General features: G+C 39.1%; 2 protein-coding genes across 2 annotated transcripts; one reads left to right on the forward strand and one right to left on the reverse strand.

The window, feature by feature from the left end:
• Positions 1-7,090: 7,090 nt before the first annotated feature.
• bend3 (BEN domain containing 3) lies at positions 7,091-11,957 on the forward strand. The gene is made up of 4 exons (XM_022192969.2): positions 7,091-7,258; positions 8,711-8,765; positions 8,904-9,082; positions 9,190-11,957. Exons 2-4 carry the CDS (start codon positions 8,714-8,716, stop codon positions 11,419-11,421), a joined length of 2,463 nt encoding a protein of 820 aa, XP_022048661.1. The 5' UTR covers positions 7,091-7,258; positions 8,711-8,713; the 3' UTR covers positions 11,422-11,957.
• A 1,071-nt stretch (positions 11,958-13,028) lies between these two features.
• Positions 13,029-16,263, reverse strand: mtres1 (mitochondrial transcription rescue factor 1). The gene is made up of 4 exons (XM_022192966.2): positions 16,152-16,263; positions 14,330-14,771; positions 13,541-13,613; positions 13,029-13,439 (listed from the first exon to the last, which is right to left on the reverse strand). Exons 2-4 carry the CDS (start codon positions 14,749-14,751, stop codon positions 13,257-13,259), a joined length of 678 nt encoding a protein of 225 aa, XP_022048658.1. The 5' UTR covers positions 14,752-14,771; positions 16,152-16,263; the 3' UTR covers positions 13,029-13,256.
• Positions 16,264-17,603: the final 1,340 nt, after the last annotated feature.

Below are 17,603 nucleotides of genomic sequence, written 5' to 3' on the forward strand. Positions count from 1 at the left end.
AGAGTGATATTAGAGCCTCCATTTGTCTTCTTGTGAACGGCCTATCAGTAAACACCTGCTAATATCATCATATGGCTGACGGTGATGGATGAAAGTCATTCTCCTGAGATGGGAACAGTATGGCTGATTGGCCTCTTCGACACAGACGAGCATATTGGCCAAAAATGACACTTTAACGAGCTCTTCCCCGTGTTAAGTGCTGCGCGCCGGCCCCTCGTCGCAAGCCGTCGCCTGGCTGACCCTGGGCCTGCTCCCCCCCTGCTCAGGGCCTGCTCGCTTCATTGGCTGACAGTCAGACTGCCATGGAGACAGCTCATTAGCCGAATAATGAGAGCCACACCGGCCACACGTCGTCTTGTTATATCATCTCTGTATCGACATATTTGTGGCTGGGGACAGAACATTGGGTGCTACTGTGTGCATAAAATGGCCAATGATTAAGATAGAATCATGGCATGCCGAAGTCTTCTGCTCCTCTCTGACTGACGGTAAAGAAAACTAGTTGAAGCTCAGCTCTGCTTAACAACTTCTCAATCCATTTTCTTCCACTTGCAACATTATGGCAGAGCTCTGAGTGTTTTCATCACCATTTCCATGAACTGCTTTAGGCTGCCATCAGCTCCATGTTTAAAAATATCTCATAGCAAAGATTTGTCTCTAGATTCTTTAAACGTGGGATCTCATGATGATTCTGTGATTACTAACGGACAAAAATCCTTCAGTTTTTTTCCCACACAAAATTACTTGCCGACTATCTTTTGAGCCAGGGGTGTCAAACATGAGGCCCATGGGCCAAAAACGGTCCTCCAGAGGGTCCAATCCGGCCCTCAAAGTGTAAAAATTACACAGAAGACATTAACAGCAGATTGTAAATTAGTAAAACTATAAATTTAAAATAATTTCTAGACCATGACAGGTTGTTTTGATCATAAAGTAAATTATGAGATTGTTCTTTGTTCTTTTGCCATTTTTGTAATATTTTATCTTGTTTGAGTTGGTTTTTGTGTTTTTTGTCAGATTTTTGTCATTTGTCTCATGTGTTGTCATTTTGTGTTTCCTTTATTGTCTCATTTCTGTTTTTTGTCTTATTTTGTGTCATTTTCTGTTTTGTTTTCTTCATTGTTTTGTGTATTGCTTTTTGTCATTTCATTTCATGCTTTTGTCATTTTTTGTCTAGCTTGTGTCAGTTGTGTAATTTTTGTTGCTTTGTGACTTTTTTCTCATTTTTTTGTCATTTTGTTTCTCGCTTTTGTTGTTTTGTGTCTCATTTTTGGAATATTTTGTCTTGTTTTTGTTGCCTTTTGTCTTTTTTAAGGTAAAAATGTTGTGTTCCTTTGCAGACACTCTGTGATCTGGAAGTTGTAATGTGGAAATGATAAACTGAGGCTGAATGTTGGTAAAATTGAACAGATATTTCTTAACAAACTTCAGGTTGTTTGTAATGTTTTGGAAAATGATAGTTCCTTAAAAATGAATATTTTCAAAATGTAGTTTTTCTGCACTAAAACAAAGGACAAATTTGGAGTAATTGTTATTTATAGATTATTATGCCGTGGTTTTACTGGTCTGGTCCACTGGAGATCAAATTGGGCTGAATGTGGAACCTGAACTAAGATGAGTTTGACACCCCTGTTTTAAACAGTCAAGCATAGTTGCATTAATGAAGGTTTTATCTTAAATTTTCTTTGTGAATAAAGCAAAAAGCAGAGTTTTACAGATCACTACTTCAAGGAATAAACACATGCATTGACAATGAGGACCAGTCAGTCTGCAGGTGTAACTGGAGGAGGAAACCATCATCAAATGAAGCATCCACTACACAACAGAACATTTTTAAGGCAGGTCACTGCTGCTTTCCCACTGGTGGAGACACACATCTAACACTCCCAGTATGTACAGTACAGACTGGAACAATCTGTAGTTGTCGTCTCTTGTAGTTGTAGTCTTTTTCCACTTGGAGGCGATGTTGTCCACGTAATGGTGCTTCTGTGGTTGCCAGAGGTCTTCACTGCAGAGGAGATCATCCCCAGCACTGCTGGGGCTTTTTTTTAAAAACAACTTTTACTAATAGAATAAAAATGTATGTACTATATATATATATATATATATTGTGCAAGTCAAAAGTTTTAGAGCGCCCCAATTTTTCCAATTTTTTTTATTAAATTCAAGTAGTTCAAGTCCAATGAATAGCTTGAAATGGTACAAAGGTAAATGGTAAACTGCCAGAGGTTAAAAAAGAGGTAAGGTTACCCAAAACTGAAAAAAAATATACAAAAAGGCCTTTTTCAGGGAACAACTTAAAGCTGTTCTGCAGCAATGGAGGTTGATCAAGCCTTGAAAGTTGGTGCTACCAAATCCTACAGGAGTCACAACTTTTCTAGATTCCTTCCAACCCCCTCTGTCTGCATAAAGTAGTGTTGGAACACATCATGGAACCCTCCAGAACATTATTAGAACAGGATTGTACTGCAGAAAGTAGTGAGTTGATATAAAAAAGAGGAAAAGGTAATTAACAATAGAAGAGAGACAGATCATCATAACATTTAAAAATGTAGGTCTTTCCAACAGAGAAACTGTGAAGAAAGTCAAAGTGTCAGTGAGTCCAGTTTTCCTCACCATCATAAGGCTCAAAAACTGGAGGAAACTCTGACAGGAAGAGTCTGGAAGACCCAAAACCACAACAGAACCAGAAGACCAGTTTGTGAGAGTCAACAGCTTGGTGATAGGAGCTCACAGGACAACAGCTTCAATCAGCTTCATACTGGTCGTAGTAAGAAGTCTCAGTTTAACTGTGAAGAGAAGACTTGGAGCTGCAGGTTTGACAGGTGGAGCTGCAGCAGAAAGCTGTTGCTAAGACGTAAGAATCAGAAAAAGAGGCTTCCTGGACCATGAAACACCACCAATGGACTACTGAAGACTGAAAGAAGATGTTATGGACTGATGGATCAAAATTTTAAATCTCTGGTTCATCAGCAGGATTTTTGTAGCCGTCCAGTAGGAGAAAGGATGGTTCCTCAGTGTGTGACATCAACTGTCAAACATGGAGGAGGAAGTATGATGTTCTGAGACTGTTCTGCTGGATCCAGGGTCGGTTCTTGTACAGAGTGAGAGGAACCCTGAACCTAAACGTCTACCACAGCATTCTGCAGCTCCATGCAGAACCCTCTGGTATGTTCTAGTTGGTCAGAGGTTCATCCTACACCAAGATAATGACTGAATACATCAGTCCAAGTTCTGCAGAACTACCTTAGGAACAAAGAACCAGATGGTTGAAAACATGGAGTGGCAGCACAGTCTCCAGACTTAAACCCCATGGAGCTGGTTTGGATGAACTGGACAGAAGAGAGAAAGCAATGAACCTACAAGAACCACACATTTATGGGAACTTCTGCTACAGAACTGGAAGAATTTTCTGAAGAATATTTGATTTCCACTGTAGAAAGAATGAGTGTGTTCAACTGTTGTATCTGCCAAAGGTGCTACTTTGATGAGTGAAAAGTTTAGAATACATTTTGGTTTCTAAATTGATTTTTTTTAACTTCATTACTTTATTTATTCTATGATTTCATTTTAGAGTACAATGAGACATTAACATGCAGAATTTACAATAAAAAATGGGATAATTGGAGTGTTTTAAAACTTTTGACCAATATTGTAAATATATACTATTTTATTTTTGCAGGACTCCTGTTTTGTGTAAAATGTTGATGTCCAACAATAGCTACAGATAAAGACTTTTGAATTACTTGAAAGTGTTATTTTGCTTTGAATGTATTTTGTCTTGGCTCGTTTCATAATTTATAAACCATAACTTCATGCATCAGGCCGACTCCTTAAAGTTTGGTGGACAGATTAGTGTTGGTTCTGAGGAAATCACCTTAAATAAGAATGTGAAAAATGGGGTGTGCTTAGCTTTATTTCTCAACACTCTAGTTTTAAAAAAACATAAACAAAAAACACTGATAGTATTAATGTAAAAAAAATAAATAGCACTATAATTTCTCATAGTGTCACATTTTCTGTATTTTAATGTACCTGACTTCATTGCACCAGTGTTACAGTCAAAACTGTTTTTGAGAAAGTGTATATAATTATTTTTAGCCGATTTAAATGAGCAGAGAAAAATACCATTTTATTCTATTTGTATAAAATGATCTCTCTCATAGTTATATTGTTGTAATATGTGGCATGTAAGTAATTTAACAGAGGACTTTCCAATGACAGTTGTTTTCAATTCAGATTTATGTCTGCTGGGATATACAAGTAAAAATTTTGTAGATGGCAAAGCTAAAACTGATTGCAGTTATTTTATATATTGTTGGTTAGTGGGTTTAGTTTATTGTATCTCAGTCCATCAAATTTTATTGTGCGTGTTTAAGAACTCATTCTGCAAGTTACCTGCAACTCAATATCTTAATTTACTTTATACATTAATTAAAAAATTAATGTATAATTACTATTTATTGTAGGTAACAGAAAACAGTAAACTAACTTAAAAAAAATCCAAACTGCTCCAATATGAGTGCCAAATTTGGCTAGCTGTGACTAAGGCTAAATTTCTTTTTGTTGTCGATACCAAGACGCGTTCCCTACTCCTAAAATATATCATTACTAATGACCAAATTACTTGGCAATTACATTTATTATATTGCTCAAACGAAAAAGTTCCTAACTCTTGTCATAGAGAATGAAAATGACTATATGAACCATGCTAAATGGTAGGCTAACTAGCCTAGCTTAGCAGAGTACCAGTAGTGTCCATCATGGCTGGAGGAGAGCCAAATTAGGTTAGCTGTGACTGAAGCTAATTTTCTTTTCTTTCTGAAAACCAAGACGCGTTTCCTACTCGAAAAATATATAATTACTTATAACCTTCATGCGGTATTCGTTTTGACTACCCTATAAAGGCCTTCCGGGTCATATATGACCCAGTTTTGTATGACTCATATATGCCATGTAGATCCAAATTATCAACAAATTCAGTGTTTTACCTTATATGTCAACATCCCTAGAACTGATTGAAACAAATTTTAACACTTTTTAAAAATTATATGACATCATTTACCTAATTTGCATAAAAATATACATATTTTGAGTGAAAAAAAATTACAAATTATCATTTCGGAGGTCCAATACAATATTATGTATTTTTAGTGAGGTGCATATGTTGAAGTTCAGACAAAATAATTTTTTTGAACCCTTTCAAAGTTTTTGAATGGCAGCAAATACTTTACATTAACTGTCTTTTGTTTGACTCATATATGGCATGTACATTAATATTATCTACAAATTCTATGTTTCACCTTATTTGTCAACTCCCTTCCAACTGATAGAATTTCATTTTTACACTTTTTTTAAATTGCATGACATCGTTTACCTACTTTGCATAAAATTATATTTTTGGCATTAAGAACAGCAATAATTACAAATTATGATTTCTGAGGTCCAATTTAATATTATGGATTTTTAGAGAAGGGTATATGTTGAAGTTCAGATTAAACTTTTTTTTTTTAATCCTTTCAAATTTTTTGAATGGCAACAAATACTGACATTAACTGTCTTCCGGGTCATTATGACCCGGTTTTGTTTGCCCCTCCTCTTCAACTGGGGTAAATATTAGCTCAAGAGCTTCTGCTGTAGAAAAACCTTCTTTTCACTTTGCTGTCTTGCATAAAAATGAAAAAATGGTCGAGAGAGAAATGGGAAAGGGGTGGGACTCAAAGTTATCATCATTACTTGTTTATCATACTGCAACTTTGAAGGTGTTGCATGTCAGTGTTTGTGTATGGGAGGCATATCAATGATTGTTTCTGAAAGCGCGGCTTTGAAGGTGTGGGTGCGGGTCAGTGTGTGTGAACATGCATGTACGTGGAAAGAACACGAGAGGCAGCTCCTCTCAAAGGAAAAAAATCACAAATTTATCTGTTGTTTGTGTGTGTGAATGTACGGAGGGGTGTGTGTTTGTCAGACAATAGTCATTTGCTGGATAGGTGTGTATTTGAGTGTTTGTGGGGTGGGGGTGGGGGGTTGGTTGAGAGTTGGAGGTGTGTGTGGATGAGTGAGAGAGTGGAGTTTGATTGTTTGATTGTGCTAGAAAGCCAGGAAATGTATGTAAATTCTCTATATGTAACAGATGCTTTTTGAATGTTTTCCTACAGCATAACCTAGCATGTGTGTGTGAATGTGCATGTTTTTGGGGGGTGGGGGTGGGGTGAGATGGTTTTTTTTGGTATAGGTGAATGAGAGGATGGTAATAGATGTGTGCATTGTGCCAGAAAGCACACCAAAATCAATTTTGTAACGTATAGTGCCACCTAGTAGTGTACGGGTCCATAGAGACCCGGAAGACCTTTCGTGCCATTCTGTTTTATAAATTACCCATGATGCAGTGCAGGGGGGATACTCAATTGTATTTGAAAAAGAGGTTGATTATGCTGAACTGCTGTAATTTTCATGTAATTACATCAAAGGCAACTACATTTTTAAAGAGCATTTTGATGCCTTGGGGTCGTCAGAGACCCGTATGCCGTATGAGGGATAAAAAAAATTACTTGCCAATTATATTTATTGAACTGCTCAAACAAGAAAGTTTCTAATTCTTGTCACAGAGAATGAACACGGCTATACGAGCCATGCTAAAGGGTAGGTTAACTAGCCTAGTTTAGCAGAGCAGTAGCAGCAGCATCCATCTTGACCGGAATAATCGCCTATTTGGCGTCTTATTTTTTACACCATAATTTATTGCTTTGATTTAGGAAATGATTTTATTTCATTAAATACAAATACGCCATCAGCTAAAACGATATTTTGCCATAAAATGAACTTGTGACGCCCTGTGCATTTATTTAAGTTCTGTAATGACCAGTTTAACCTGGCGGGTCACCCTGAAAACTGGAGACCCCGTTTTCTGGGTCTTACAGGATCCTTTATGTGAGCCACAACTAACTTACACAATTTTAAAGTGCAGTGCTGGTATTTAGACAGAAGTACACGGGTTTAAAGATAATAAAGTCTATTAAACAGTATTTCGGAGCAGTTTCTGTCCGGGTTTTTCTCCTCCTGCTTTTCCTCCACAGCTGTGCGGAAGTGACACAGCGGGCGCGCGCTCCGTCACGTCACGCGAGAAAGGGCAGGAGCCGAGCGAGAAAAAAACATCAACAACAAGAACAACAATTATCCGCAAATAAACAACCGTGACAGTCCGCAGACATGTCCAGCTCGTCACTAACGGTGCTAACGGCGGCCCGGACCCGGAGAGGTGAGCTCAAACCGGCCGGTCACCCGCGTTTACCGTTAATTCACCCCATAGTCCGAGCGGCAGAAGGGGGGACTCGTCCACGCAAACATCGCCGCGTCATTAAAATTCACAAACAAAATGCTGCAGCAATAAAGAATCGTTGAGAGTCACGGCGGGGCGTGTTATTGTCGTTGGTTAAGTCGTTCAGAGTTACACTGGCTGGGCTGGTTTGGCTTCTGTTTTGGTTCATGGGCGGAAGAATGAGGAAGTAACTGCTGGAGGGGAGCTAGGAGGGAACTATGGTGGCATCTCCACCAAACAATGGAGCTAGTTTATGCTGCAGGAGGACAGGAGATGCTAGGACAGTTTATTTTTACACCAGCTGGACGAGCCTTGCAGAAAACATGCTCCAGTAAATCAGGGTGATGGTGTTTAGCTGCGAACCTGCAGCTGGTCACATGGTGTTTACCAGGACGGCAGCACGTTAGTTTAACTAAAACTGGTAGTTTGTAGATTTAGCTAAAATCAGACCCGAAAATTGTCCATTGAAATGAACTTTCTTCTTAAAAACAGCTGGAATGAATACTTCTGTAGCTACGAGGCTTTAAAAAGAAACGCAAACGCAAAAAATAACAACAAAAATAGCCCTATTTTGCAGTGATACAGTATGGAAACCCTTCAAATCAACTTAACTTCACCATTCAGCTGCAACAGACAGATAACTAAGTTCCCTTCTTGAGTCGTCTGTTCCTCACATCTTTAAACACAGTACTGTGAAATCAGAGATCCAGTGTTAATGCATCTATGTTGTCATTTAGTAATAAATAATTTATTCTAAAAGTTTCAGGACTCAAAGTGAAAAGACGACCCTGAAAAATACAACAAATTATCACATCTGATGAAGAAAAATGAGTTGACGTTTGGCTGTTTGCTTGATAAATTAGTTGTTTGCTGTAAGAAATAATTACATAGGATTATCCTGTCACAGCTCCAACTTCACTTTTGATTTTTATTCACTAGCCTTCTCGTATTTTAGTAACAGTTAATCCATTAATTATCTCATTACACATAAATTAGTCAACAAAGTGTTCAGAGAGCACATGGTGTTCAGTTCACATCTCAAAAATAGTTATTTAATAATAATACAGCACCGAGGAAACACATTGAAGCTGAAACGGGTGAAATTTTGTTAGCTAAAAAATGACTTAAACAGCTCTCAGACTAAAACTGCTTTAGTTCTGCTGTCATGTTAATTACAAAGACGTATCATGCATGAATTCACTGATACAACAGTTCAAACTCAGGGTCAGACATGCTGCTAGATGTACAAAGTTTGGCTTTTAAACAGTGAGACAGGTGTTAATTGTGTTGAACTGCAGCATACATGTCTGAACCATGCAGTGAAATTCATATATATCCTTATTTGCAGCCTTTGTGATTTGCTAATTGATAAATTGTGATTCTGTTTCCTAGGCTATGCATTCCTGTGAGCATGGGGACATTTCAGATGAAGCGATGCTTGAAAAAGGCAAGTTCTGCACCTCCATCTGCAGATATTCCCACTGACAAACATCATGTTTGTTCTTAAACTGTTGGAGTTTGGTGCAGCAACATTCAGTTCTTTCAGCTACAAAGGGACGAAACCTGAATCTTGCATTATTTCCAGAACACAAGCATGTCCAGGACGTTAAGGAGGAGAAGGAGGACTTTGCTATTTGTGAACCACCTCAAGGACATGGAGGAGGATCTCCTGGGGCCACTGATGCGAGTAAAAGGTCATCTGCAGACATGGACCCTGAAACAGACCAGTCAACTAGCGGCAAGAGAGCCAGAGTCTCCAGTGAGGTAAAAAAAAAAAAAAAAAAGGTTTATACCAACTTTAGAAACTTTCTGTACTCCAGTATGTTCTGTTTTCACTCTGTCTGTATTTGAATGTTATTTCCTCTCTCTAGATGAGGCGGCACATGATGGACGAGAGCAGCAGACATGAGCCTCTTTGCCTCACCACGACTGGAGAGAAGAGGGACTGTGTCCAGGAGAAGTCCAGAGTCTCCTACAGAAAGCCTCTCTTCAGCATATCCCACAGGATCTCTGAGAAGAGGAACACGCCGAGTCTGGAGCAGCAGGCCAGTCATGGCGCCGTGAACCAGCTCAACTACAGCAGCATCTTCTCATCCAAGCTCCAAAGTCCAGAGCCAAATGGCCCCGTGGAGGCCTCCCCCACCTTAGACACTTTAGGCCAAGCTTCTACGACAGACTCTAGTCTTTATCCGCTGATTGAGAAGATGTTTTTTATTCTCAATACTCTGAATTCAAGTATGACACAACTGCATAGTAAAGTGGACTTGTTAACCCTGGAAGTCATGCGGATAAAGAAGCAAATCAAACCAGCTGAGATGGTGACTGAGTTCCAGCCTCCCCCTGAGTATCTGCTCACTAGTGATGAGCTGAACCAGCTGATGGAGCAGACGTCCAGCGCTGGGGAGCTCGGGTGTAGGCTGCTGGTGCATCTGTTCCCAGAGCTGTTCAAAGCCAGGGAGTGCTCTCATGACTGCATGGCAAGCAAGAGAACGCTGGAATCTCTACATCTGCAACTGATCCGTAACTACGTGGAGGTATGCTACCCCTCGGTGAAAAACAACAGCGTCTGGCAGGAGGAATGCCTGCTTCAGATTAATGACTTCTTTAATCGCTTCTGGGCACAGAGGGACATGGAAAGCGCTCGGCTGCTGAGGAAGCAGACAATCGCAGGTGGTGTCATAAAGGACGAGCATCCCCAAACCTATCGCTTCATAAATGAGCAGGGTCAGGAGGAGCATTTATCTCTAGATAACCAGCAGGACAGTCTGGCCACTTCAGACCTCACATTCAGTACACAAGGCACCGAGGAACTGGACGAGTTTTCCTCCCCGGAGGATTTTGTTATTTTTCTTATGCACCGTCTCTTCCCTGAGGTTTTTGAAGAGGGGAAAATGCCAGAAGGCTCCAACAGTTTTAGTAGTGTGGGCCAGCTGATTCTGGACTCTGACAAGATGGAGATAATACGAAAGTACATGGAAGCAAATTTTCCTGATGTGCCTGAAGACAGCTGGCTTCAGGTGTGCATTCAGCATATGGAAGATGCACTCGAGGGTCCTCACAGTAATGGCAATGGAAGCGAACCTGACAACATGAACGATGAGGGCTATGACCTGGCCAGCCTTCCTGAAGACGTTTCTATTATCAAGGTTCCAGAAGTATCTGAATATGAACGGCCCAGTCGCAAGTCCAAAAAGTCGCTGCTTACACCAGTGGATTTTGACAATCTGGAGATTCCTCTCCCTGACTTCACTGTTCCCCAGGATTACATCTTGTCCAGAGAACAGCTGAAGAACAACTATGAATGTAGCTTGTCCATTGGGAACTTTGCCTCTCGGCTGCTGGTCCTCATGTTCCCTGAGCTCTTCACCCATGAGAACGCTAGAAAACTGTACAACTGCAGCGGCTCGCTTGGGAAAAAGCAGCTCGACCCTGTTCGTGTAAACCTGATCCGTCACTATGTGCAGTTAGTCTATCCTCGGGCCAAGAACGACAGAGTGTGGATGTTAGAATTTGTGGGCAAACTTGACGAGAGGTGCAGGAGACGTGACACGGAGCAGAGAAGGTCGTACCTGCAGCAGCGTAAAGTGTACGGACAGGAGTCAGAACAAGACTTTCTATGCCAGCTCAACCAGCTGCATCCAGAAAACATGAAGGAGGATCCGGATATTCCATCTTTACCTCCTGAGAAGAGTAGCAAAGACTTCTGTAAAATTCCTCTGGATGAGCTGTCCGTGTCCACGCCGGACTTCCCTGTACCTTCCATCTACCTGCTGTCAGACGCTGAGGTACGGGAAATCGTACAGCAGAGTCTGTCTGTTGGGAACTTTGCCGCCCGCCTATTGGTGCGCCTCTTCCCCGAGCTGTTCACCCAGGAGAACCTACGGCTGCAGTACAACCATTCAGGGGCCTGCAATAAGAAGCAGCTGGACCCCGTGCGGCTGAGATTGATTCGTCACTACGTGGAAGCGGTGTATCCAGTGGAAAAGATGGAGGAGGTGTGGCACTATGAATGCGTGCCGAGCATCGATGAACGCTGCCGGCGCCCGAATCGCAAGAAGTGTGACATTCTGAAAAAGGCCAAGAGGTCGAGCACTGTGTCCTAGTCAGAGTCATTAACACAGTTAGTCATCACTTTGTCGTACAAATGATTGCACAGTATATAAGCTGAAACCGCGTTGTTGAACTTTTACAAACTGTCCTATGTAGGATGAAGCCAAGCTGTTCTGAGTTTCTTCAGTACCATACTTACTCATATTTTACCTTTTGGCTACAGCAGCAGATGGTGTAGTTTATGTAGTCCTATAATTGTCAGATTAAAAAAGTAAAAACTGCTCCTATTTATATGCCAAAACTGTCCTAGCTTATCTAACATACTTTGTTGATAAATGTTGTAGCCTTAAAAACAGTAACAATGATAGTAGCTAACAGCATAGTTCACACATTTGCTCTGAATAGAAATGAATCACAGTAATGTGATATATTTCCATTGCAGTTACTGATGTAGCATTGTGCCACCACTGTTTTAATAACAATGTGCTTATGTTAAGCCTTCTTATAGAAGTTTATATTATAAAGATAATTTAACATGACGATGGATCATGGTGACATATTTCTAATAAAAACACAATTATAAATATGACATGTAATTGGACTGTTTACATATTAAGGCTTTCCTAACTTGGACATATTGAATACTGATTGCAGTTTTACTGAACCTCAATGTAAATGTTGCTTTACTGGTACTACCACCACTGACCAGCACACACAAGTTACTCATTCAGAATAGAACACACTGATATGCTCTACATCAGGGGTGTCAAACTCATCTTAGTCCAGGTTCCACAATCAGCGGAATTTTACCCCAAGTGGGCTGCATCAGTAAAATCACAGCATAATAACCTATAAATAACTACAACTCCTTTTGTTTCCTTTGTTTTAGTAGGAAAACAAAAGTACATTCTGGAAATGTTTCGCATTTAAGAAATTATCTTTTTACAAAATATTATGAACAACCTGAAATTTCTGAAGAAAAATAAATTTCAACAACATTATGCCTCCGTTTATCATTTACAAATTCCAACTTCCAGATTACAAAGGAACAAAATATTCAGTCTCAACTTTCTAGAACTGAACGATGTAGTGTTTTATTTTAAAAATGACAAAAAGCAACAATAGCAAGACAAAATATTACAAAAATGAGAGATAAAAGTGCAATGAGCAACACAAAATGACAAAAGTGAGACAAAGTTATAAACCGGCAAAAAAAAAGACGAATGACACAAGCGAGATGAAAAAGGACACAAAACAACAAAAATGATGCACAAAAAACACATGACAAAAGTAACACAAAAAACACAAGCGAGACAAAAAGAAATGACAAAAATGAGAAAACAACAAAAACATGACGCACAACTAAGACAAAAGAACAAAAACGACAAAATGTTAGAAAAATGACACAAAATATTGCAAAAATGAGACACTAAATGACAAAAGAACAATTTAATATTTTACTTTGTGATGAAAACAACCTGTTATTTTATAGAAATTATTTAAAATTTATAGTTTTATAAATTTACAATCTGCAGTTAATGTCTTCTCTGTAGGTTTTACACTTTAAGGGCTAGATTGGACCCTCTGGAGGGCTAGTTTTGGCCCGCGTGCTGCATGTTTGACACCCCTGTTCTACATAAATCAGGTCATGGAAACGTGATTTTCAAAAGGTCAGACTACACCTTTATTGGGGGACACAGCAAAATTCATTGTTCCAATCAGCTGCTTAATATGTGCGACCTCTGAGAACTGTTAACCTTTATGCCTTCTGTAATCCGTTCTGATTCCAGCTTCCTGGCGACCGTTCAGATGACAGTCATCTGATGGCAAGCATTTCTCTTTGTTGCCCTCACTGGTCGCATTACAGTCAGTACTGTCCTATGCAAGTTCACGGCTTAAAGGCCTCATCCTTGGGAAGTTCGAGAACTTTCCAGCGCCTTATGGCTACTTTGTATTTTTCTGTGTTACTGGTTTCACTGAAAACTTTCCGGAGGACGACTCTCATCAAGGACACGGTGTTTGTTTCTTGGTTCTCTGACACCACCAGGTCCAACGTGTCTCCAACCTTCACCTGAATAAAGACCAAAATATGAGTAACAATAACAATAAATGAATGAGGGCTCAGATCAGACTATCTATACATGATGATGTGAGGAAGCATTTGGGACTCACCGTTTTACTTTTCTTGATGAGCTTCTGTCCATTTAATCTTAGCTTGTTTTTGTAGAAGGCATCTTCAATTTTACTGTTACAAGACAATGGGAGGTTAGTCTCTGCTAAGCTTTACAAAAAGGGAAACATCCTGATGTTTTTGTTTTTTGCTGTGACTTGCTACACTTTAATATATACATTACTGTTCAAAAGTTTGGGGTCACCTAGACAATTTCATGTTCTCCATGAAAACTCACACTTTTATCCATGTCCTAACATAACTGTACAAGAGTTTTCTAATCATCAATGAGCCTTTCAACACCATTAGCTAACACAATGTAGCATTAGAATACAGGAGTGATGGTTGCTGGAAATGTTCCTCTGTACCCCTATCCATTAAAAATCAGACGTTTCCAGCTAGAATAGTCATTTACCACATTAACAATGTCTACACTGGATTTATCATTCATTTAATGTTATCTTCATTTAAAAAAAAACTGCTTTTCTTTCAAAAAACAAGGACATTTCTAAGTGACCCCAAATTATTGAACGGTAGTGTACATAGTTATATAAAATCTAAATGTCTTCATGCAACAGCAATCAGTTCCTCTAGAAAAATAATGCCAAACCCTGAAAATGAACTGATGTGGTCTTTTTTAAAACAAAAGTGCTATGTGTGAGCTCATATATATATTTATATTTTAGCCAGCATTTTCTTATTGCTTTTAAAATTCAGCTTGGTATAAACCATTTCTGCACCAAACCTTGGATCGTTTAAATTCAAGGCAGACCTGTGGGATCGTGACTCACTTGCGTGCTACATCCAAGCCGGCTTTTAAGATAACATCGTAGCGGAAAGACTGCACATATTTCTCCATGTCCTTATAGTCCTTTGGTAGGTTTGGGTCCACATCCTCATAATCGCTGGCCTCTGGGTCTTCTTCGTCTTCATCCTCGTCCTCCTCCTGCGTTGCTCTGGAAGCGTCTTTCTTCTTGTTGCTTTTAAACCTTAGATGGTGAACAGGCCAACTCCTGACGGCGTCTCTGCAGCGGAGAGCCGGCCTGTGACAGCTGAGGGCAGGGAAAGCCGAGCAGCCCCACAGCTGGCGGGTATGAATGGTCCGAGGACACCACTCGGTCTGTTTCAGTCCGTATCCAGCAGCCAGGACGTGGTGAGCGTTCAGCCGTCCCAGCTGCCTCATGGCCAGTGCCTGCACCACCAAACTCTGCATGTTGGCGCTCCACCCAGTCACTGGAGAAATGGAGAGTTAGGAAACGTTATGCCAGACTACTGATTTTGTTGTGACAAAAAATAACTGTGGTATAAGCAATGTCAGAAAATAGACCACACTGTAAGGAAGTGTGCATTAGGACTACTAATAATGATTATTTTCCTTGTCAATTAATTGATTTGTTGTTTGGTCTAAAATATGTCAGAAAATGGTTAAAAATTGTCAGCGTTTTCCATTGTCAACTTTCTCAAAACATCCTCATGACAGTCTTGTTTTGTGCAAAACCCAAAAATATTCAGTTTACTGTCATAGAGGAGTAAAGATTAGGAAGCCAGAATCAGACAATTTGATTTGGCTTTCTTAAATAAATACTCAAACTAATTAATCAATTAACAAATTAATTAAATAGCTGACAACTGCACTGTGAATTCTGCTTTAAGACTTCAGAATAAATTACATCAATCAGAATTAACAGTCTTTAATGTTTATCAAGCTCAATCTTTTAGGCATGTTTCACTAAATGTCCTATTTTACCCCATAATTTAACTATTATATACTTAATTGTGTTGTATAAGTAGGTATATGTGACAACTAACAATTCTTTAAAATAATCTATCAAATATTTTACTTTTTTTTAAATAAAAAAACTTTTAGTTTGACTGGAGCCAGACTGTGCTGCAGCCAACGTGCTTCTAAATCTGACCAATGACTGGAGCCAAAACGTCTGACGTCATGACGCAACCGTTACTAGAAAAACATGTTATAATTCGCTTAAGTAATAAAAAAAAACTGGGTCGTTTAAAATGCGACATCGTCACTTATGTCGACTAAGTCTATAAATGTTATTTGAATTTAATTATGCTAGAAAACAAAATAAATTTAGCGAGACCTTCAAAATAAAAGCCCCACTTCATTTTAACCCCGTGTCGCTCATGTAAAAAATATTTAACATCAAAAACATTTGCTTTAGTTGTTCTGTAAAACAATGATGACATTAAAATGAAAAACTGAGGGTTTTTTTAAATGGGTTTTGCATCCGGAAGTTAGTCAGCTGACACCAGTCTGTGAACAAAACAGACTTTTAGGAGGCAAGTGGTCAGAGATTGTATACAGTCTGTGGTTCTGGTTCGCTGTAGTTTGTCTTTAGAGAGTAGCTGCTGTTTGTGTAATACAATGTCTGCTCGTAACTTCCTATAGTGTCTGTCCGAGCGTTTTATTTTGAGGCTGCAGAAGCTAAAGCTAGTTAGCTTTACTTTACTTCTGTGAGCTCGTGGACTCGTTTTTTCAGTCACGTGCGACCTGCCGCAGACCAGTAAACCCAGTACCGCCTTTGTGTGTTCAGAACCAGACCTTGAATATGAAGATAGTGCCATGCAGGTAGTATTTAGGAGTACACTCACCTATAGAGTAACCTTTGATTGCCCACTGCGCTCATTCACTGCTCTGACTGCGGTAGTTGTAGAGCAGCAGGTTTAGAGGTGCTGCCCCTACCGCATGGACGGAGGATCGACGTGTTCTGGACTGTGTAGTGAATTATAGTGTACAAAGGCTTGTTCAAAGGCTTTACTGTCATATGCAGCAATAAAAAGTTATCAGAGGATTCAAATTCTCAGTTCTCTGTGTCTCTACCTAGTGCTGTGACTAACCTACTTACAGAATAAACTTATTAAAACATAATTTAGATCTACTCATACACACTGAGATACAAATATTAATTTAGTCAATATATAATTGAGGGACTTCTGAAGTCCATAGGATATATCTCACATACATCTTTCTTAAAAGTAAAAAAAAACATACTAATGCTTTTAATGTTCGTAATGATCATGTCTTTACAAATTCCATAATTATTTACTATGGAAACATCCATCCATCCATCCTCTATACACCGCTTTATCCTCACTAGGGTCGCGGGGGGTGCTGGAGTCTATCTCAGCTGACTCGGGAGAAGGCAGGGGACACCCTGGACAGGTCGCCAGTCTGTCACAGGGCTACATATACAGACAAACAATCACACTCACATTCATACCTATGGGCAATTTAGAGTAACTATGGAAACAATCACTTATTAATAAAAAATGACTGGATATCACTAAAATGTCAACTAAATAACTATCTGAATTTAACAGCAACCAGCTTCTAATTAGCTAAACAATAATAAAATGAGCTGATTCAGAAATAGTTGTGATTGTTTTCTTTTTATTGAGATAATCATGACAGATATTTCTTTTTTGGCAATATATTACATTTTATATGGAAAATACAGAATTGTATTTGTGTCTGGACAAATCACTTTCAACTAAGTTCCCCCATTACAAAAACACCTCTCCAGGAAGTGTGTTAATTCCAGATCACATGACCTGCTCGACATGATGTCATTTCCTCTTGAAGAAAAGATTGGCCAGGCTCCAAGACTTGAGTTATTTAATATAAAGTAGTCAACAGGTTTACTACAAAATCTTTATAAATAACTTTCAATTTCAATTCTACTCAATCGTATATATATAATATTTAGAAGAATCTCTCTGTAAAAATGTCATGTGGTGTTTGATTATAGGCGGCCATGTTGATTTTAGGCCTGAAAACAGCAGAAATGTCGACTATGATACCAAAAATCTCACAAAATATGCAGGAACAGTGCAACTATAGATATATAGGCTCCTGAGCTGATGAGTAAGCCAATCAACAGTATTAATGCAGTATTAATATAAACATAATCCCATTTCAGGACTATTTCCCTTTTACAACAGGACATAGTTTATCTCCAGTAAGAAGTACATACAGAGTGGCAGAGAGACTTTGTCAGTCATATTTTGTATATACCAATATATGAGATTTAATATATTCCAAGA

This window comes from Acanthochromis polyacanthus, chromosome 1, assembly GCF_021347895.1.
Source record: "Acanthochromis polyacanthus isolate Apoly-LR-REF ecotype Palm Island chromosome 1, KAUST_Apoly_ChrSc, whole genome shotgun sequence".
Taxonomy (NCBI): Eukaryota; Metazoa; Chordata; class Actinopteri; family Pomacentridae; genus Acanthochromis; species Acanthochromis polyacanthus.